Genomic DNA, 23,498 nt, shown 5'->3' on the forward strand with positions numbered 1-23,498 from the left:
TGTCCCTCAATCCTTGTTTATTCGGTAATTTGTCGAATTATTGAAAATGGCTCAAGGTTAAAACATTTACAAATGAATACAGGTTACGATAATTTAAAATTTACATGTATAGATAAAACATGCCACACATCCGGGACTATAGTCTTGTACGAGCGTGGGTTAAGCATAAACATCCACACTACTTGGGCGAGCGATGCTAGCACGGAAAGCTTTTTCTTGACCCAAAAGTCAAAAAAGTACGATGGTAATTGATTCGGAAGATGAGTGCTATCTCATTTGTTAGTTTTCCCTAGTGAAGAAAGGAACAATAGAAGGCACCTGTCAGTTTCCAGTGACAATGGGGAACACTTTGTGATTGACAGGTCTGCCGCACAGTCTTGGCTTCCTGGCTGACGCCACCTTGGCGAAGAAGCGTCAATAACTCCGCCCATCTCGTTTAGACTGACGGATTATGCAACACAATAGGTCACACAAACACTGGTTATTCAGTCGTCACAGAAAACCACCGGGCCAGACTTTTCACGCTGTACACAAGATGCGCGTTTAGTTTACAAAGCGATTGTACATGTATTTAGACAGCACAGACAGATAGGGGAAGAATCATCTGGCACCCGACTCTCAATGTTTTTATTACTGGACTCGTATGGTGCTTGAAGATGTGGGATCAGATGTAAGCCTGAGCTCGTTTTTTTACAGTTATAACTGAGTCAATCTGCAGACCTGTCCCGAGAAGGGGCAGAGCCAAGGTGTAGGACTATATGCCTCATATTGTGCGTCAGATGGCGACCTTGCCACATTCTGCTGATATCATCATCAAAGAAGAAACGTTTGACTCCACGGTAAGATATCATATCATTTCCATGAACAATTGCAATATAAATATCGAGGGGGAATACGATACACATCGCCAAACTTAATTCTGTGCATGATACACTCAGTAAACTGAATTAGGCAAACCAGTTGATACTTGTTTACGAAGTATGCCTCTACAAGGAGGTTTCAATAACAGTCACCCTTGCTATCTGTCAAAGTCCGAGTGGGGCTTAACATTGATTTCACGAGATATATAAAGTCAGACTTCATTTTGACGATATTTTCATCATTAGACCCTCACCGTAAATAGTCAGGTAGTCTGAGAAAGCAAGCAGGAAAGAGTTCCATGCCTGGACATCACTTGACACCCTGTGCACAAACCCAATGAGACTGATCTGAAAAGTTCCAAGTGTTTTCTCAGTAAGTGCTTCAATATTTTCCCTGCTAAATTGGACTTTTTAGGACATGTTACCGCTTTCTGATATCTGGTAGGTCACTGCAGGGGAAAATGAGTGATGTCCATGTATGGAATTCTTCCCCCAAAAACGTTGGGCGAATGGGTTGGTATTTTGCCCTATGTTGGTCAACATACCAACTGCCTTCATTGCCAGCAAATTCTGTCAAAAGTTGGTTAACTTTTTACCGCAGTCAACCAACAGTTTAGGTAATTACATACTAATGTTGTGCAAATAGCATTGCAGTCTGTATGTGTGGTTGTAATATAGGCCAAGAAGTGTGTTTTAAAAAGTCAAGCCCTTTCTGAATATTTTTTTCCCGTACGTTTACATTAATCTTGAACTAGGAGGTCGTACCATTTTTTGAGATAGTTCCGGTTGAGGAAAGTCAGTTGTGGGAAAAAATGTTGCAACCTGACACCACTTTTTTCTTCATATATCATCTCAATGAAGGTCAGTCATTGCAAAAAATGATGATAAGACATGAATCTGGGACTGAGAAACATTTCCAATTTTGTTACGAAATACCTGAAGTGGCGTCAGGTTGCAACATTTTTCCCCAGTTGTTTTCTCAGATGTATTTCCATTCCTTACCATGGTTGGGGTATGATAGTCAAATTCCATTTTATCAAACATGGTATATATACTCAATCGATATATGATTTACATGTACATGAAAGTAGTCGTCCCGATACGCGTATAAAGGATTTGAAGTTTATTATATCAGTTTTTTGGGTTCAACTCAAACATTCATATTGGTGACAGCAAAGCATCGAGAATCATTCCATATGCATGAAACCTATATGTAGGGTTGATTTGAGAATCAAGAAGATTTGAGCTTACGACAAAATGGCAGCCACGTCAAATTACAAGTTTCATTTCCAATTAAAATTGGAAGAACCCAAAGTTAAGCACAGTTTGTCATATTTGTTTTGTTTTTTAAGGCCGATTTTTGGGGTCTCTGTATATGTTTGTATTCGGTTTTATTTATTATATTTTTTTATTACTTTGGGGGAGTTTTAGAACAATGTCATATCGACTCGTCGCGAAGTCGTAGCTTAAGCGAGGAGAGGTACAGTAACGCACGCCGTGTACCGTCAGCCCAGATTTGGGGAATCATTATTATATCAACGGTCTACTGTTCTGTTTCTGACTGCCAAAATTACATTCAAAACGCTTTTTGATCCCGTTGATATATATTGTGTTTGATTATAATTTCAGAGTGAAAGTGGAAGTTTTACAATTGAATCTATTGATTCATTCAGCCCTTTTTTTAGTTGGTTTAGTGAAAGATACTCTGCCTTCCTCTTCGATTTTTTTTCCTGAAGAATTTTCAATTTGTACATTAATTTAAAGGCATATTATAGGATCATTTGCATTTGTCCCAAAAGTAATCTACCGAATATGATCATAAAGTTTAAATTATTTCCTCTGGCTTGCTGTCATTTAGAAAATCTTAACAAAATGGTTTCCGGTCAGTCACTTGGCTGGTTTTTGCAAAATAAAGGGTTTTATAGCCGAAATCGTGTTTCTTGATCAAAAGGTTGTGCATGGTTTTCACTGTATTCTCGAAAAGTGTAATATCCACTTAAATGAAACTTCAACAGGTTGGCTTTTGAACATTCGTCTTTGGATTTTGAGTGGTGTTATTACTGGTAACGAACAAAATGCAGGAAAAGTAAATGAGTATATATATATACGGAAAAGCTATTTTTCTCGGGACGCTTTCAACCCTCTGAAAATAGGCTTTTTTGAATTACCGTGACTGAATTATTGTCTTGCCGCAAAGAATTCGAACTCTGTAAATATTCGAACAAGTAAATAGGCCTATTGCATAGATAAACGTGGGTGAATATTTCTGTTCCATGTCTCATTCAAAAGTGAATAGGTTGTATTGCTGGAAAAATAGGAAATTAAAGTCTATTCTTTGGGTTGAAACTAAAAAATAGCAAAAGTAGCAACATTGACCTGTGTTTGGATTTGAGCTTTACTGTAATGATACACAGAATATTTAAACGCCTTTTAACAGGTATTCCCAATTGTAAACGAGGGATATCGCTTCGCCATTGCAATCAATGTCGAAAAAGACCATCGTACATGTTACTTGGCATGGCTTAAAGGGTCTATGTGATGAATTTTCCTAAGGAATACAATTTGTGCAACTTTCTATACTCCTCTTACATGTATGAAAATTATTTGACATCCCTTTTTGGTTAATGTTATTAAGTTTACTTCTTTAAACATAAAAAAATGCCATGCTTTTCGAGACAACTAATGGCACTGTTGCCGTAAGACACTGTTCAGTTTTTAGGGGTTTTCTGTTCAAATGGTAAAAAAACAAAATGTGCTTACTGAGAGTATTTGTGAGAACAAAAATTGCACAATGGCTTTCTGCCATGAACTGGCACAACAACAAACCATCAAAGAAAAGAAAATTTACAACCGCAAAACATAAAAAATTATGTCACATTGAGGTTTCTGCCTGGAATGACATCACACTTTTGCTCATGAATATGGAAATTTGCATCAGCATAAAAACCAAAAAGCACCAAAATACCCTTGAAAATAGCAAAAACGAAAATTTTAAATAATGTTAAATAAGACACAAATGTGCATTTTCAAGGATTGCATTAAAAATTACATTTAATACACGGCCCTTTAATTTAAAAGAGATTTTAACTGAGAACGGCTGTAGCAAAGTAAATGTTGTACAATAACTCAACGGAGATTTCACATCAGTTCAACAAGACGTACAGCCAAGGCTTGCTGTGTGATTGTTGGAGATCAGTAATATGTTCAAAAATTTCCAACTCCGACCAAATTACGATTTGTTTACCGTCAATTTGTCTCTTAATAGAGAGTTTTGTGGTACCTGCACGTGAGGGTTTGTAGCTATGGAGGGTACCAATTCTGAAACGGTCTTTGGGTTTGCATTTCTGTGGAATTTTGATGAAATTAGACCCGAAATTCGCTCATTTTGCAAAGGAGTGGAGTGATCATTTTTCAAAATGGCGATTTTTTTTTTTAAAATGGGTAATCAGGACTTCTTTTAGGGGTGATGATCTTTAGAGAATGTTTTTTTTCTCCAATATTTGGTTAACCTACAAAAAGGAACAGAAAATGAAAAAAGGAAAAATCAAGCTTTAATTGTAACTATGTCTTGAACACCTACAGACGGGAGTTGTGAGTATTCATTGTTTTCTGATTCGTTTTGGAAGTAGGGTATCTATATTTACTTGGCTGAATATAGCAATCTCCTGCTATGCATGCATTTCCGGCATAATGATTGAGGACGCACCATCGACTAGTGATCTGATCGAGAAGTTGTTTTCAACATTGTGGAGTGCTTCGAAGTATCTACCTTTACATAGCAGTAGTCCTATAGAACCTGGAGGTAGGAAAACCTACCATCCATGGTGTGCTTTACTATACACTTTAGACCTACGATTACACACATGCACACACCATTAACAATGAATTGTTATTTTACCTTTAAAGAGATCCTGTTTATTTCTATCGATTATTCTTGAAGGAACTTCCCGGGAATTGGGTTGAATGGGATAATTCAGTAGTTGTCCTCGCCCAGAGTTCCTCCCAGCAGGGCGCCGGTCCTGCGCGCATCTTGAGATAACTCAGCGATCGATAAACAGGTCCACCAATTCCTAGCCCCTCAAAGCTTCAGGATGATAAGTGGTTTTAAAGAGCCAATCTCGAGGTTTTATTCTTGAGTTAATTTTTTTTCAGGATGATGTGTTATCTTCTCTTGCTAAGTTAGTAGTTTTTACATGCTTCGTAGTTTACCTCAAACCGATATCATCAGCGGATACAGGATTTTTTAAAGGGGCCGGCTGGGATGTTGAAGTCCATTTTGTTTTTGGGGTTTTTTTGGGGGGAGGGGAGATTGGATGAGGCGTTGCAGTAAACGAATAAAAAGGCCCAAGTCAATGAATGAACATTTGCGATATTGACTGATGACATTAATTAGGGAACTTCATTCAAATTTGGGATTTGTTTTTCCATTAAACAATGTAAACAGTTGTGAACAATTAATATTACCGTAACATTGTCAATTGGAGGGGTGTTACAACAGCGGATAACGTATCACCAACCTATAATGTAACAAATATAGACCGACACTGTATCAATAACCGATAACGTAACAAGAATTGACCGATAGTGTTGTAAAAATAATGTGCTACACTATCAGTCAATTTTGTTACATTATCGGTCCTAACCGATAATGTAACAAAATTTGACTGATAATGTAGTAACATTTACTACACTATCAGTAAAATGTTGTTACATTATCGATTAGCGACACAGTATCGGTCAATTCTTGTTACATTGTCGGTTGGAGATACGTTATCCATTGGTTATTACATTATCAGTTGTAACAGGGGGAATCCGCCCATACATGATTTTTTTTGACCAAGATCCAATTGTAGTATGAACCGCAAATTCGTGGTATATTACATCATGAGATCCCCGCTGAGCCCTCTTAATTAAGGAATTAGAGCAAATGTGCGAGGAGGTATACCATTTGGAACGTCATTCTTTCCTTTGTTATTTACTCCAGTTTGATGACAACGTAGAACAAAATGGAGGCACAATGTTGCAGTTTTGTAGACGAGTAAATGTCCATGAATGCGAGTACGAGTGCATTGTCATGAGAACGTGTAGCCTATAAGGCAGTTGTTTTCCCAAGAATGCAAGTACGAAAATGAGTACATATCCACGAACACGAATACGAGTTCTTTCCACAACGAAAACATTTCGTAGACATGTTTTCAAGGGCTTTTTTTGCTGTAGACAATAGTATGTCACTTTAAAATTGATTCTTTTTCTGCGTGTACCTCTTTAAGAAATTTAAGATTCTAGCTGGAGAACATTTCCATGAGTACGAGTAGGCCTACGCGTACGAGTACTTTGTCATGAACATTGTGTGTGAGCTTGTCTTACATACGCAGTGTGGACTTCCGAACAAAGACGTCCACATAATGTAGGTAGCAGCGACGAAGTGTGGACTTGCCCACGTCCACACAGTGTTTCCCCATTTCTGGAAAACAGGTTTAGAGGCATTTTTGGGTTAGGTTTATCTGTAGCAGAATGAAGAGAAACACTAAAGGGAATCATTGAAAAAAAAATGGGTTGTAAGAGTTTTCACAGTTTGAGAAAAATGAGTTTTTCCACTGGTGTTCCTTAACTACACGAAAAGAAAGGAAAGTCCACACTAGGTATGTGAAACAAGTCTGGGTGTGTGTGTGCGAGTACTTTGCCATGAGGGCGTGTACGAATATGTGTATTTTTTTTCCAGTGAGAAGGACTGCGACCACGACCACGAAAATAATGTAGCGGGTACGAGTAGTACAACACTGCAGTTCCCTTTTGACAGGTTTAAATGATTGAATCATCAGTCATATCAGTGTTTGAAACCACAGGTTGGACTTTACAACGTAATATTGTGTGCTCTTAATACCTTTGAAAATAATTGATATTGTTAAGTTTTTCGAATTTGAATTGTTTCGTCACCTCACAACCCGTAGGCGATTGGGCAGGAAATGGGACAGACATGTTGTTGGTATGAGCAACATCTGTGCAAACAACTTCTTCATACTTCTATTTAAAGGACTTTGTTTTGGGCCAATAAGACATATTTTCAGAACCATTCAAGAAGAACTGTCCGTGCTATTTTTGACTTTCACCCAAAATATAAAGTTCTCATTTAAATTCCTGTTATTTTTTTTCGAACAATTTACTTTCGAATGATACATCTAACAAAAAAACAGCCCATGTTTAAATTTCGAAATATGTGCGGTTCGACAGTAATACTTCTTGCACCACTTTTCAGAATCGATATTGTAGGGACTGCAGGTCCACTCTCAAATTAAGAGCAATCTGTTTGTGCCCGAAAACATCCAAAAATAAAAGCATATATCTTCAGAGGGTTGCAGACGCTTAGAATAGAACAAAACTAGGTTTCTTTTTTGGTTAAAATAAAACAAAAGTTTTAACTCGGTGGGGGAAACATCGTATGTCGAAGCGAACGGACAGTTAATCTTTAAAACCAATTTAGAAAAGTCCAACTGTGTCTAATACTTGAAATGTATATAAAGTATGAGAACAAAAACCAGACGTACAGTCTTAATACAGATATGTCTTTGTGTTAAGTGTCGGGTTGATGTTCGCTATCTTCTACCAATTTTAGTCTACTCGGGGTTGAGTAGAATCTCCGCTTGTTGACTACAGTTGAAGGTCGCTTCGGCCAACGCCCGTGCGTTGTCGTTCATTTTACCGGTGCGACACGTGGCCGCACGCGGCCATGTGCCCGCTTCTCGTACGCTTGCAATAACAGACAGTGACGCGCCTCTGATTGCAGCCCGACATTTCAATATAAATCATGTGACAACAACGCACGCCTTTAAGCATTAAACCTAATGTGGCATTTTATTTGTTTGCTGTTTGAGGCAATCAGGCTGAAAATGGCCCAACACATCCATCAAATGAATCGATTTTATGAAGCAGTGAGGCGTTGTCTTCATTGTTTTATGTAATGAAGCGTTTAACTATCGATAATTGCTCTCGCCAGCATGATACCATTGTTACCATTGACCCTCTGTTACTTTGAATGCGTTACTTTACTTTAAATCCATAATTTTTAATACTTCTTTCTTTCTTTTCTGACCTTAGATAAGTAAAAGTGTGAGGTGTAATGGTTGTGGTGACACCATAGCTGATCGTTACTTGCTTCGTGTTGGCGGAGCGTTAAGCTGGCATATGAAGTGCCTAAGCTGTACTGCATGTCGAACCAAGTTAGACACACAAGTGACATGCTACTGTCGGGACTCCAAGGTCTACTGTAAACACTGCTATTCCAGGTATGTACAAATCAAATCCATTCAAATCAACTGATCCTATCCCGATTTGTATTCTCAAAGACTGCCCCATGTCATATAGATTCTTAGATATGAAAAGAAATATATGAGTGACCTACCAAATATACAACACCCAGAATATTCTTCTTTCTAAGAAGATGAGGTGAAGTAAATGTCATATCCAGAAGAAATATGTTATTATACCTTTTCTCAGAATGCGCACTAAACAGTTCGTCTTTGTGAGGAGGGAACACTGCGCACTCCATGTACAGAAATAGTGGTTCACATCTTTTGAAAACAAATTTGTCGCGAAGTCACGATAAAACACAATTTAGCAGCTTGTTCATCATGCTTGACCTCATGCCATTTTTATTTCGTTATTTTTTTTCACCGTTTGCAACGTCTATGATAATGTTCACACTATTTCTCACTCCAACTTCAAATTCTGCCTAAGTTTATAAAGAGCTAACTTTATAAATATCTGGTCAAGTCGGTTTGGGTGCGATTTTGATTTTGAGTTTTGCCTTTTTCGAGCAATACAAAACTTATTTTATCTGACAAAATAATTTCGAGTTATTTGCGGCCCGATAATAATTCAATTTCAGCAAGGTAGACTGGTTCCTGCTTCCCTAGCTGTAAGAATAGATAATAGGGTGACAGGGAACAAGTCTACTCACAGGGCGGATCTGTTTGTGCGCAAAGGCAATCAAACTGAAACCATTTTTTTTAAAGAAAAAAATCCATTAAAATATATGCCACTCAAAGATCGAAATTTGTTAGAAGAAAATAATCAAAATTGTTGCGGAGTACGGACAGGATATCATTAATCGTTCCTATTTGCTGAGAGTCCGTCAAGGTGATGGTATTAAACCGGCCAGTTATTAACCTGGCCCCCTCTTAAATAATATACAACATATGTTTTTGCTGCAATTTTCAGAAATGGACGGATTTGGGGGTTAGTATTTAATCTATTTTTAACTGACCCGTTTAAAGTTTCATGTTCATGGATGCTGGAAAAAAAAGAAAAACATGTTTTTTTATTAAGTCTGGTTCCGTTACCCTCCTTCAGACAAAAACGGAGCAATTTATAGAAGTCAGGGATTTGTCAGGTCTGGGAACCAGACTAGATGGCTTGTACCCGTTCACGGATGTGCAACTGATTGCTAACAAAATGTGGACTAACTATATTTTTTTTGGTGAATTTGAGACAGTTTTTGAAAAAAAATCGCTCTTTCTTCAACGATGGCTCGCCAAATATCTTTGGAAATTATGTCATTCACTTACAGTCAAGTAAGGTATTTCATAGTAATTTGGTTGGTGTGTTTTGTTCGTTGATGTTTGTAAATGTTGTACACTGCCCTTAAGAGCTTAATTCTCAAAAGTTTGTAGTTTTATAAGTTGGGGGAATTTTTCAGAATTTTCCCAGAAGTGAAATCTGACCCTTTGAATCTGAGAGAAAGACATTATCAGTATAGAAAACTGCATCTTTCAGACATTTCATCCAATTTCAGAACTTTTGTTTAGTTGACAAATTCGTCCATATGAAACAAATATTTCAGTTGAGTAACAAAATATGTCTCTAAGATTAAGACCGAGGCTAAAGCCATGCAATAAAAAAATGGTCGTAACCAAAAGCTTAGGCAATAACCACGCATACTGTACCACCCGAGCCCGGACTACCTCGACCAATGAGACAACTCGACCGTTGCGACAGGCGTCATGACAGCCATCTGCACCCGTCAAAACGCACCCCTGTCATCCGCCTCCTCGCACTGTAGGCTAGGCGGTTGCTGCTCCGGCGGCCGAGGTCAGCCACGCGCGCCTAGCTGAGCCGGTGCGTGGTCGGCAGGCTGCGCCGGTTACAGCTGTAAACCGCGCCGCACATACCGTGCACCACCAGGGTCGATTAACACAGAGACGCGGTAACCAAAAGCTGAAACGAAAACTAAAGTCGCGACGTAGTTAAAGGTAGTGGACTCCATTTGCAAAAAAAGGTATTTTTTTCGACACAAGGAACATCAATACAATAAATCTATAATAAAGCAGGTTAACCTATCGAAAATTTAAGCTTAGCACAGTGTATATCATGCTTTTGTTTTTAGAAAACTATGAGAATGTATTTTCATAATTTTGTTTAGCCCAAAACAAGGTTTACGATAAAAGCCCTCCCTTCCAAAATGTTCATTGAGACGTTTTGACTTGCACCCTAGTGGAACATGATCCCAGTTTGTCACTCGGAAACAAATCTCATTCACGGATGTGTATAACCGATTGAAAACTAAACTAAAGTCAGTCAGTTTGAAGAAATATTTTGGGGATAAAGCCGGGTGTTTTTCTCGCGATGGTTTTGGTCCTTACCATTGCAAGGAAATGAGGGTTATTACTCTTTTCTTGAAAATGACAGCATATTAGGCAGAAGAATTTCACAGAATGCTTGATTCTATTATGTACTTACAATCGAGTAGGATATTTCATAATATATCGCCAGTTTCGTTTTTTGAAATGTTTGCAAATGTTGCCATTTACCTTTTAATACCATTCATGGGCGGAAAACCGCGCGATCTAATGTACATTTTATGCAAATTATTGAAAGTTTACAGGGCAACGTCATGACCCAGAGCCATAACGTCCCATGCGTTGATTTGTCAGAACGCCAAATCAGTATCACGCAGTATTTTGGAAAAATCGTTCCGATTTCTAGCGGCTCATTGCAAGCAGGACATTCTAATTTCATTACCTGCTTTGAATCCCGTTAGAGCATCACGCACTGTAAATCGGCCTGTTCTCTTTGTTGGGGAGAAAATACAGCAGATAATGGTAATGCTGATCTGCAAACGGCAAATTTACATTTACATTCTTTGAGAGATAATAATAGTGACAACACTGAAACAAATTAGATTGATGTAAATTGGGGAAACGGATTATTTTACCAATTTCATCGAATTACTTAATATATTTAGGAAGGTTTATTTTTCTTGGGTCCCGTAATGTGAATGTCAAAGGCTGAATTGGCAGGTCCCCCTACTTTGTGCTTGAGTACTAACCCACTCCCCCAACCCTCAAAACGCAATCAAAACGCGTGTCTTGGCAGACACGTTTCTCTTCGGTGGATATTTTAATGCTAAAAAAAATCAGTGCTCTCCTGCCTTTCAAGAAAATGTATTTCCTGAACATTGTTCGCCCATTTTGAACGTTTCTCGAAAGAATATTGCCTTTTCTTTAAACATTTGGAGAAATCTTGAGCTGTAAGAAATTCAAGACAGAAAGATTTGGCAGTTGCAACAAACTGCAAGTAATTATTAAGAGCAAAATCTGCAGGAGCCCCCCACCTCTCCCTTCCGCCCCGCCCGACTGGCATTTTTTATCTTGCCCAGTTATGCCTGTGTTCATTAGTGCCTATTATCTTTGCACTGTTATTCACGAATGATCAGTCACACAAAATGCATGCAACGGGCCATTTTTTTTTTGCAGGAATCCCCCGTTGCTTCCCAGCCATAGGCCTTGACAGTATTGAACGTTTACGTATGCAGCAAAAAAAAAACAGCCATTTGTGTTATGGTAAACACGTTGTCCATGAACAATACCTTATTAAAGCACATTCATTATAAGTTATGTCGGGGTTTTATTATTCGAGACCAGTGTTGGATTGCAGCTTGTTGCTATATTATTTTTTTTGTTAACTTGTTCTCCTATTTGTCCAAGTCTAGATTCTAGATTCTTTCTTAGTTTATTCACTCTTTAATGAGACATGGGGGGGACGCCCATGTTTAATTATGAAATATTTACTCTACATAGTCAGAATTATTTGCGGCCCAACAATAATTCAGGCGAATCTTTTTGAGCGTTAATGAAAACCATTCAGAATGGCGGGTTTTTTTTCAGAGCGTTGAGAGGTTCAAAATAAAACAGAAATGTAGCTGTTTCGTTGAAATTGAACTAAGGTTACCAATTGAAAATTCGTTGGAGACAAATATGTAATAAGTTGAAAAGCTGAAAATGTATCTGCATCTTTGAATTTGTCTGTATTGGATCACTAAAACCTCTGCAATAAATTCGATGGAATATCCTGAATTGAAGAAAGTCCACCGATTGTTCTGATGTTTCGAGATTTACGGCTTCTTCACATCAGAGCCCGGAAACTCGGCTTTCTTTCAATTGCAAGGGTGGAACTGAGTTCATGATTTTCAGCGTGAGTTGTAAGACTTTGACCCGGACAGTGCCCGGCATATAATGTGCAATACGAATCCAGCTTAAAGATGTAGTGTCCGTGCTTCCCCACTTGAAGTTTTATTCTGGTCCGATTCTTCTGTTTAAGTCTGTTTAACCGACTCTCAAATGGTGTTCTTGGAAGTCAAAACTTGCGTCAATCTTATTGAGGTTGTTGAAATAGCTGTCATATATTTTCATCGTCAAACACACATTTCAGTTAATTTTGTCATCTTAAAGTATGCATACTCATTGATTGTGCTTCAGTACGTAAATCTATCAAGGATGTCAAGCACTATTGTAACAATCACAGTGTTCCTGTAAAGATTTACCGCGTAGGCTGATGAACTGCAAAATTGCACAGCGGGCATGTAACATGATGATCTATTTTTTTTGCGTGTTGGACCACCAAGCAAAATCATTGAGTTCCCATACGCTTTGAAAAAGAGTATGTGTTCAATTTGGCTCTTCGCACTTTGATTGGAATTAACAGAAACATGCATGGAACTACCCGACTTTAAAGCGTTTGTTGGTCTATGCATCATGGTACCTCCACCTTTATCCTTTCCCACTCCTTAAATTTCGAAAGTCGATTTCTTCTTATTGTGACTCAATTCAATTCCTCATCATTGTCAAAAGTTGTATTTTTAATAGGGTGTGATTATTTCTTTCAGAACTTTCAGCACAAAGTGTGCTGGGTGTGAGCGCACCATTCACGCTAGTGATTGGGTCAGAAGGGCTAAGAACCACGTGTATCACTTGGCGTGTTTCGCCTGCGATGACTGCAAACGACAGCTCTCTACGGGGGAAGAGTTCGCGATGTTGGACAGCAAGGTCCTGTGCAAAGTGCACTACTTGGATATGATCGAAGGAAGTTTTCAGGAAGCTGACGGTAAAAACGGTAAATGAATTCTCTTCTTATCAAGGTGTTACAACAGTATCCAAAATTCATCAGGAGGATTAAACACGACTTATGCATAAAAAGGCGCACAGGATACAAACATTCAATATTTGTATTTGCCCTTCACGACGTAATTTACCAACACTGTATAATCTGACGCAAAGTCCATCTTATGATTGGTTTTTGCGGTACCCGCTGCTATATCAGATTTGAACCGGCCAGCTGAGCCCGGCTAGCTAAGTTGTCTTTAGTGGTATAAGACGTCTGCACTATAGTGAGCAGGAGCAGTGGCATAAATCTGTGCCGGAGAATGGGGGGGGATGACCAAAATCCAAAAATTGCCCGGCCGTGGAAATTCAAAAAGGGGCGGGGGCGGGCCTGGGGCTGGACACCACATATTACACTAGGGGGCGCTCTTCAGGATATAGATGTACATCAATATGTATACTCCCGCTTACATCAAAACGACGCATTTTAAAAGATTTTGTACTTTAGTTTCTCCACTTTTCAGTGCTATTGAATGCATTTTGGTTGTTGAGATGTTCGAAAAATACCTCGAATCCGCATTTTTTTTTATCTCATCACGAAAAAGTGTGTGGGGATATTCAATAGCCCATCCCCCGGTCAAAAAGTGGGGGATATATACCCCCCACACTAAACCCGGGTATTTACGCCCCTGAGCAGGATGTTCGGGTCCCACCCAAGTAGTTTGCGATTTTCTTTTCTCACAATCAATCGGGACAACACTGATGAGGATACAATGTTTCTAAAATACGTTGGTTAAGGGCAAAACCCAATATTGATATTACTTCAACCCGACGCAAATTCCATTTTATGGATACATAATTATACATGTTATAATGGTAGTTTGTTGGTGCAAAACAGATTCACCCGCTTATTCGGGGACGGTATACTGAATATCCGATGGTCATTTTGGGGACCGCAACTTGAATGCATGTCACTGGAACAAACATAAAACTCAACACAATTAAAGCCTCATTACGATACCTGTTTTCGCAAGCTGCATCATGTTTGTGCAGCACTAACAAGGCTGTCGTTATCTAATTTGGGATCCGCGATGACAGTCAGTTCATTAATGAAAGTATTTGGAATGTCCAAAAGATTTCAAAAAATGGCGTTGATTAGCCAGACGCTGCACGGTAATATTGTTTGTGCGCGATGGTCGCTTACATGTATTTGGTTCATTTATCATGCAAATTGGGGGTAACTTCATTATCTCCAGGATAACATGGTTATTTCTCAATCAAGCCCCGTGCATTTTCGAAGTGTGGAACTCATGTGGAATATTCTTGGGATTTATTTCGAATGTGCCAAATAAAGCGGCACAAGCATAGCTTGAAAAATGGAGAATTACACTATGAGTTAAAAAGCAAGTAAGCTCATTAGAACACAATATTTTAAAACAAAGTGGCTCACTCCTATTTTATTATACAGGCGTAACGTACATGTTATCGACTAGTAACTGTGACAATTTCAAGTAATTTGCATAATGAACTTCCAAGTTACGTCTATTTTAATATAAAGATCACAAAATGTGGCTGTCTACGGTTTACCACTGATGATTTATCATGGACGTTTTCCCACCTCGATGAATGGACGAGAACTTGCAAGGGAAAACCTACCAAAATCTCAATTAATATTTCAGAAAAAAAACTACATAGTTGGCTTGTCCCTCATATAAAAAACAACAATATCTGATAGTAAGATAATTTTTAGTCTTAATTCAAATGATTAAAATCTCATTTGTATTTGTATGTTTGCGTGTAATCTGTAATTCTCACTCAGCTCAACTTCCAATGGCATTCCACGGACAGCTATAAAAAAAAAAAATGGGTTCGTTTATAGTAAAACGTGCATAACATCTGATAGCATTGATCAATTTGAGTTAATCTTTCTATGAGATGAGTGAAAGAACATGCTCTTTTAAGACATACTTTATTGGTGTTTCAAATTTGATTGCTTTTTAGAAAAAAATCATTGATTCGGGTCACTTTCTTTGTGACCCACCCTGTATGGGCTCTCTTTGAATGCAGTACATAAGCAGTATGTCACGCAGACGCGACTAGCAGCACACTTTATGAATTTGATTGAAAAAAAATGCCGTGCGGAAATTATTACATATATTCAGGGATCACTTTCTTTTCATCACTCAAGTATTGCGTTTGTCAGGAAAAAAACTCAGGCCTGTTCTAAACGCCGTGCTGTCGGCGTACCGAATGCAACAAGTCGAATTAATTGGTACTTCGTTTAGAACAGGTCCAACGGCGGTTCTAGATATACCCTGTAATTAATAATGTTGCCGTCCCATTCGACACTGCGAGGTACACCATATGGTTTTAGTGCTAGCTTCCATTCAATGCTGAAGCTTTCAGCCAAGGTCTGCAATAATTACAGATAGCTCTGACACAACGGGACAAAGGACTTACCGGTTCCTTACAAATTTAGAATTAATCAACACGATAAATAAAATAATGTCTTGAGGCCCATTTGCAGAAGGTTTGATGGGTCATGTATCGAGTTTTTGGATCCAATTAGGGAATAAAAAAAATAATTAATTAAGAAGGCTCAGACAGGAAAATAACTTGTATTCATTTTGAAATCGGGAAATGTTTGGCTATTAAACGAAAGACCTTTTTCGCTGCAAAAGGACAATTATTTAAAAACAATTCAAGGAACAATAAATGTAGGCCTTGCTGGCTAGTTTGCTTTTTGGCAGGCTGGCTAGCTGGTTGGCTGGTTGGCTTTTGGGCTGGTTGGCTTGCTAGCTTGCTGACTGGTTGGCTGGCTGGCTAGCTCCCCGGCTGGTTTGCGTTTTGGCTGGTTGGCTTTTTGGCTGGTTGGCTTGCTAGCTTGCTGATTTGTTGGCTGGTTGACTGCATGAATGGTTGGCTGGTTGGCTTGCTTGCTAGCTTGCTGACTGGTTGGCTGACTGACTCCCCGGATGGCTGGTTGGCTGGCTCCCCAGATGGCTGGTTGGCTGGCTGACTGGCTGGCTGGTTGGCTGGCTGGCGGGTTGGCTGGCCAACTGGCATTCACCCTGGTGTGTATTTTGAATACAATTTTTGATATGCTATTTATGTTTGCATTCTTGGTTTGTTTATGGCTCAGATATTGTTGATAAGAGAAATATGCATAAATCAAAGAGGATAAGGACCACTTTCTCTGAGGAGCAGTTGGAGGTCTTGCAAGCTAATTTCACCGTAGACAGTAACCCAGATGGCCAAGACTTAGAACGTATTGCCCAGCAGACAGGCCTTAGCAAGCGTGTCACACAGGTAAGCAATATAGAGCCATATCACACAGTTTTTATATCGCTAAAACGCTATACATTTACAGTACTAGCTTGTTTATTATTCTTCATCCAAATGATCGAGAACATGCATTTATATAGTGTGGTATTCACCATACGTACTTGCACTGCGAGTGATACAAACTTCGTGTTCCACATCAGGCGCATTTTTTTTCACGTTAAGTTAAATTCGTAAACGTATTGTGTGCGAGATATGTCATTTAAACGCACATTTTCTTCAAAAATAAAAGTCACACAGATATGTAATGTTGTCAAGTTTTAATACGATAACGGTTAGAGAAAGATCCCGTTAGACTTCATCATATGGAAAAAAACTAGCTGTTTTGAAGACACTAACGTTGAACATGTCGAAACCGTTTCAAGATGATAAGTAATTATGTCTAGTTTCCATATCGACGTAAGAGACGCAGACGAGACGCAAACTGTAAGTCATTATTTGAAACCATTTCCTCTGGAGATGTTGCCGACATCCAAGACTAACTTCATCGGCAAAGTTGAACCGCGTTCAACTTTGCTGACTGATACCATGCATGTAACAACGCCCTCTTCGGTTGGATAACGCGTTTTGGGATCATTTTCTACTGTGGAATATAGGCCACTACAACTTCACATTTCATCAAAATAGCTTACTTTTGTTGAAATATATCGATGTGACTTATCGGTTTAGATTTACGAAAAGTTATAACTCCATTTTACAGAGCAAGTTTCGAAAATTTGTACACCATTTTGTTTTCTTATTTCGGTTGAATAATCGCTACAAACCGTATCTTCCCGGACGGCCTGAGTGCGCATTGCGACGATAATGGGCGGTAGGATTTACGGAATGCCTAACCTTCACCTTATGCCTGAATTTAAATCATGAACTTGTGTGTTTCTCATTCATAGGTGTGGTTTCAAAATTCACGTGCACGCCAAAAGAAGCACAAAGGTTCACCCGGTGACGGGTTGCATGGTTCATCATCGAGCGATGAAGGTAAAGCATCACTATCGGTTGATATTTCGGTGTCATCTGTGTATCCTGTGGGACCACCCCTGTTTGATTGACAAAATCTTCAGATTTGTCTTTCTTGTTTTTCCTTCGGATGGATGTGCACCCCATTTTGTGGGTTCATATGCTAGGGTTATTTGGCTCTTGAAAGGCGTTCGGTATTTCATCTTCGCATGTGCACATAGGCCTAATAAGTAATAGCAAGATTTGCCGATTTTTCTTTCGGGATAAAAATTTCATCGTATGCGTGCAAAAGCATAGCGGGGTACCAACATCATTGAAGAGATCATCGTGTTCTGAAGTATGATATTTTGCAAAAAACCTTTGAACAGCGAAGTGTTTTTAGGTGTCTTGTGTGTCAAAACTTTTGTGCGAACGAAAGTTCCATTTCTTTTCGATTGCACGAAAAATTGCACTGGATGCAGATTTGGTTACCACGTCCCCTATAGCCTTGTGTGCATTTATCTGCCGCGGTTATCCCGAAAAAAATCGTCGAATCTTGTTGTGCACCAGACTATTTTGGAATATTTTTACCGAACTGGCTTATTGAACCCTTGCAGCTGACGTCACATCTCGGGACGGGGTTTTTCCCTCTGTAATACGCATGAGTAGACAGATTGTTCGTTCATTGTCACTTGATTTAAAATTTACAAAACTGCCCTCAGTGCCGTTGCACTAGTCCTCCGCAATCTGAAACCAACAGCTATCTGATCGTATAGATCGTTTGCACTGCAGCCATGTTTGAGGTATGTGCTTTTGTTCAATAGGGATACGCACGAGTAGACCTAAAGTGCATTCATTGTTAATGAATTAACATAATAAAATACGCCTCAAAGATGGCTACTAAGTGCAATTGATCTAAAGTTAGGTTCGTCTGATTGCAGAGGAGACCGTAATTTCCTCCACAAATTCCCTTTACTGAAAAATGCAACTTCGTTATGTCATATCATATCACGTGGAGTGTCATGGCCTAGCGGTTAAGAACACCGGACTCATGCTCTGGTGTTTCAGAGGCAACAGTGGCGTGGGTTCGAGCCCGCCGGGTGGACACTTGTGCCCTTGAGCAAGGCACTTAACCATTATTGCTTCGTCCTTCGGATGGGGCGTAAAGCCGTAGGTCCCGTGTGTTGTGTAATCCAATGCACTAAAAAGAACCCAGTGACACTTATCGCTAAGAGAAGGGGTTTGCCCCGGTGTTTCTGGTCTCCTTTATAAACTCCCACGCGGAGTATAGGAGATGAACCAACCAAGAAGCATGCATGTCTGTAATCCAATTAATTAAAACGGTTCATCATTCTGTGACTGGTTTGACACCTGTTGGCGTTAACTTCTGTCAGTCCCGCGGATGTTCAGTTTAATTTCACACAAATGGTGTCACTGCTACGTTATATTTACTTTTTTATGGTCCCATTATGTCTCGATCCTGTGAAATTTCACAGCGACACTCGGCCACAGTAATTAATTTAACAGAGAGATGACGTGCACGCATTACCTAACAAATAAGGTCATGCATGTGTAATGAGACAGTATTTGTTTTACCCCTAAATAATATGAGTGTACCACGTGGTGATGGCATTGGAACGGACCAAAAAGGTGTCGTGTTACTACATAATTGGCATTTTCCCAGCAACCCAATGTGCTGTTTTCTTGATTTCTTTTCTGTATTTGAAAGAAAACTCTCAACTTTAATCAGATATCCAAAACATAAAGAATCCCATATCACGTTTTTGAAAAAAAGGTAAATGTTTCAGGGTTGCATTTTTTTTGGTCACCATGTAGAAGCACTGCGGTGCATGTAAACGAAATTCACGAACGAAAATGGTACCTTTTTCTCTTTTTGGATTGTATGGCCTGACCACCCCTTCCCCACCCTTGCAAAGTATATAACTCCTATTTGTCTCTTCTTTTGTATCCGTCATGCAGGGTCGAGGCAGGATGTGTGTGTCTCGTGCGGGACTTCATACTGCGTGTGCATCAAGGGCAGAGGGCCAACGTGTACCACATAATCACGGCCCACCGCACGGTCTGAACATCGTGTTAGATGATTATGAAATGTTCTCAAATTAGAAATATGAGAAAAATGTCCGTTTATGAAACATCCCGCTTTGTCGGCTGGTTTGCTAACTCCTCATTCCCTAAGCAGCATAATTTCGGAAGCGCCCTGAGCGCAGATATTTTGAATGCATATTTCAATGGTCGAATAATTTGTCACTTGAAATTCGACGAAATAGAAAAAAAATGTTCTGAAAACAACGCCGAAATACAAACAAAAACCGCTGCAATCATCAGCACGTTTTCCTTTGAGCGGGCACGTGGGTGGTTATTGTAGGGCGCCAAGTGAAACGCTCATTTTGCTGATTGTTATTTCGGTGTTGGATGAATTGGCTACAGTACCTAATCAGTTTCGAATAAAGTGCTCTTAACTAAGATCAAGGCGCTTTACATTATTGTTACCCGTGATCAGTGGGCCAATGAAACATTCCTAATACCATCTCAGCTCCCTGGGGAGTGTGCAGCTCGAGACTACCATTTCGGCGCAAAGGACCTAAAATCAAACCCAATAACCATCTCTGCCCCCACAGGTACCCATTTACTCCTGGGTGGGGAGAAACAATGCATGACAAAGTGCCTTGCCCAAGGGCACACGCACCATAACCCCAAACCCCAGGCTGGAATCGAACCCGCAACCTGCAGAATCATCCGCAGACCACGAGGCCACGGCACTCCACAAAATAATAGCCCAACAAACCTAAAAACTTCACAACCTTTCGAGCCATAGGTTTGTGCACAAGCATTGCTACACCAAGCAGGCTAGCTTTTAATTAATAAACAGCTCTGTGGTAAAAATTGTAATAAAAAAGGAGAGAAAAAAGTAGTATGACCTGGGAGGATTGGATGCATTATTTCCTCAAGAAGGGTAGACGAATTTGCATCCTGATTAATAACAAAACAATAGAAAAAAACGGATATCCTTTAATGTTTGTTTATCTCGATAACACTTAAGCCATTAATGGGAGAAAAATGAGGAAATTATAAATCGGCCTGTGGCCCGAAAAGTTATAGTTTTTAAAGTGCAATATTAGAAGTTTTAAATATTTTTTTTCCAGGCTACGCAATGATAATGGTGATAGACTTTTTACTTTGTGTTGATTTGGATTGTTTACTGTCAAACCCATGTTAAATGTGTAGCTGTCTACTTAATGAAACCAAACGTGCTTCACCTTGTTGACTAAAAGTGTTGTAAATAAATAATTTGTTAATTAAAATGTTAGGTATATATATTTTTTCCATAACATATGGACGTGTGTACATTGTGATGCATATTAGATACTTGTGTTTTTTTTAATCTTAATTCAATAACTTGAAAAACACGGAAGATCTACGCATGTCTATCTTTGTGAAACAAAAATGCCGCCCTCTAGGCAGTTGATGTCGTTAAAGGGCACATTTTGTGTCACTTTCTACCCTCTTAAATGTATGAAAACTACTTAACATCCCCTTTTGGTTAATTTTATTGAAAAGTGCACGTTCTTAAAACTTTAAAATTTTCCATTTTTTTCCTGACAAATGAGGGTGCTGTTGCTGTGATGTCATTTCAGGAAGACACTGTCCACTTTAGGGGGTTTCTGTTCAAATTGTGAGCCTAAAATTTGCTCATTGAAAACATTTTTGAGAAAACATTGCTCATTGCCTTACTGTCATGTACTGTAATGTATCCTTTTTTATACCAATATAACAGTGAAGTTTCAGCCTGGAATAACATCACACTTTAGCTCATGAATATGGAAATTGCATTAGCATAAAAACCAAAACGCACCAAAATGCCCTTTAAAATGGCAAAATGAAAATAAGGTTAAATGGGACACAAAGGTGTGTTTTTCAGGACTGCATTAAAACAAACACATTGCATGGGCCCTTTAAGGGTTTACCCAACCGCCATATTGATAACAAGCTAATACTGATGTAGTTGCTTTAAAGGTACGTAAGATCATTTGCTTTTTGTGCATTTTATTTTATCGTTTGAAGCATCAACATTGCTATTAAAAATCTCAAGTAGGGTGCATATAACAACTAATAACATGTTGAAATTTCAGCTCAGTGGATACAATACACTTTGAGAAAACAGACAAGACGCATGAACAATTTCTGGGTCTCTCATAACTGGATTCTCTTAACCCAGGTAATGTCTACCCGTGAGCACCCTATTTTGAAACCATCTTCACTGTTTGTTTTCTTCCAAACAATGCCATTTCAGAAGGAATAATTTCACAGGGTATTTGATACCAGTCCTATCTTGACTTTGAGCAAGGTTCCTGTCATTGATTCGGTTGGTACTTTTCCAGGTTATTGCAAATGATCCTACGTGGCTTTAACATTAGAGAAAAAACCTTTCTATCTGAGAGTATTGTCAGCAACAAATCAGACATCATAATTTATTTTTAGTTGCAAATCAGAAAGAAAAATTGAGTTTTTGTTACTGTGGTTTGAGCAACTATACATTGCCATTAATTGTCATAGGTGTCTGTTCGCGGGAATATCAGAGTTTCATGTTCGTATATTTTAATGTCAGCGCGCGTCGCCGTAGCCAAGTGCGTCGGCAGAATTTTTTTTTTAAATTCATTGTATTATGATGTCTCAAAACCGCCAAACTCACTTGTTTGACTGGAATCCTGCTGTTGCACAATAACGTGTTTTAGATGGGGCTATGATCGAGTATAAGCTTTATGTGGCCTCTCTGCGCTCCCATATATTTTGCACCAAATTAAGTCGGGCACCATTTGCAGACCGTGTTGTAATTTTGTAATTGTGCGTCCGGAAGCCAGACTGAGGGAGCGATAGCCGTGTATCTGGAACTCCTGTTAACGCTTTTTAATCAGCGCAATATGTTAGGGAGCAGACTAATGACCAGCCTGGCAGCACATGCACGATGTCGATGTCGCTGCATGGTCTGACGTTACCGTTTTCTCCGATTTTTGTCTTGACTATCCAAATTTCCCGAAGAATGTTCGTGTTGGTCGAGATCGTAAGTGGGTGCAGCATTCTCAAGCCATAAGGCCTTACTGAGGTCCCCTCAAGCTCCACTCTGACGGATATTTTTTAGAGTTTTAAGGGTATCGAAGCGCCATCTGCAACATCAGCCGACCGTTTGAAGAAGAAAAAAGTAGGGGAAAAACCCCGTGTCGCCGCACCATATTTGGGGCAAGCTCCACACCAGAAACCGGAGACTTTTTTGGCCTTAAAAAGGCAAATTGTTGCTCAGCGAGTTGATTGTAGTCAAATTATCCACTGCCTTTAAAATGTTCAAGGTAATTTCATACCAGTGTATAACATGCGCACAAAATACCGTACACATCCTCCTTTTTATTATTATTTACTTATTAGTTATTAATTTTGAAGCAAAAGTCCGAAAACCTTTGATACATGCATGATCAAAACAAAATATATTAGTTATGACTGAACTATGGTATACCAATATGAGTCAATCAAAGTTTGGCACGGTGTCATGGTTTGAGCAAGTATTTCTTACATTGTTGTTAGCATGTTGCATATTTACGAAATAAATTGTTATTTAAAAACTAAACCATCTTGTGGATATCTGTAGTGGCACACTCCCAGAGGGAACCCCTTCTCAAGCCCCCACCCCACCCCCTAAAAAAAATGGGGGAAAGAGGGAAGAAAGAAAAAGGAAAATGTCACGGCCGGTCAAAAACGGACGAATGCTGGATGCGTACTCTCACTGACTGATGACGCTGATAACTGTCTTACACGGCAAACCACTGAATTCCATGAAATTCCACGGGACAATAGCCACACGGAGACAACACAATGGGCCGTTCCAAGCCTTTCACTTGACCATCCCAAATTACGCCGTCCGTCCTTGCTTGCATTTTTTCAAGCGCCCATGCAAGACCTGCTATCGCAAAAGCTGTCC

General features: G+C 39.3%; 1 protein-coding gene across 1 annotated transcript; it reads left to right on the forward strand.

Annotated features, from left to right (window-relative positions):
• Positions 1-483: 483 nt before the first annotated feature.
• Positions 484-21,988, forward strand: LOC119720490 (LIM/homeobox protein Awh-like). Its single transcript, XM_038190174.1, has 6 exons — positions 484-839; positions 7,956-8,143; positions 13,021-13,247; positions 16,377-16,543; positions 17,464-17,551; positions 19,490-21,988. The coding sequence occupies exons 1-6, from the start codon at positions 759-761 to the stop codon at positions 19,570-19,572; spliced, it is 834 nt and encodes a 277-aa protein (XP_038046102.1). The 5' UTR covers positions 484-758; the 3' UTR covers positions 19,573-21,988.
• Positions 21,989-23,498: the final 1,510 nt, after the last annotated feature.

This window comes from Patiria miniata, unplaced genomic scaffold, assembly GCF_015706575.1.
Source record: "Patiria miniata isolate m_02_andy unplaced genomic scaffold, ASM1570657v1 HiC_scaffold_9, whole genome shotgun sequence".
Lineage (NCBI taxonomy): Eukaryota > Metazoa > Echinodermata > Asteroidea > Valvatida > Asterinidae > Patiria > Patiria miniata.

Coding starts and splice junctions, on each gene's coding strand:
- LOC119720490 (XM_038190174.1), top strand. CDS start 759: ATGCCTCATATTGTGCGTCAGATGGCGACCTTGCCACATTCTGCTGAT. Junction 8,144..13,020: donor TGTAAACACTGCTATTCCAG/GTATGTACAAAT, acceptor TATTTCTTTCAG/AACTTTCAGCACAAAGTGTG. Junction 17,552..19,489: donor TTCATCATCGAGCGATGAAG/GTAAAGCATCAC, acceptor TCCGTCATGCAG/GGTCGAGGCAGGATGTGTGT.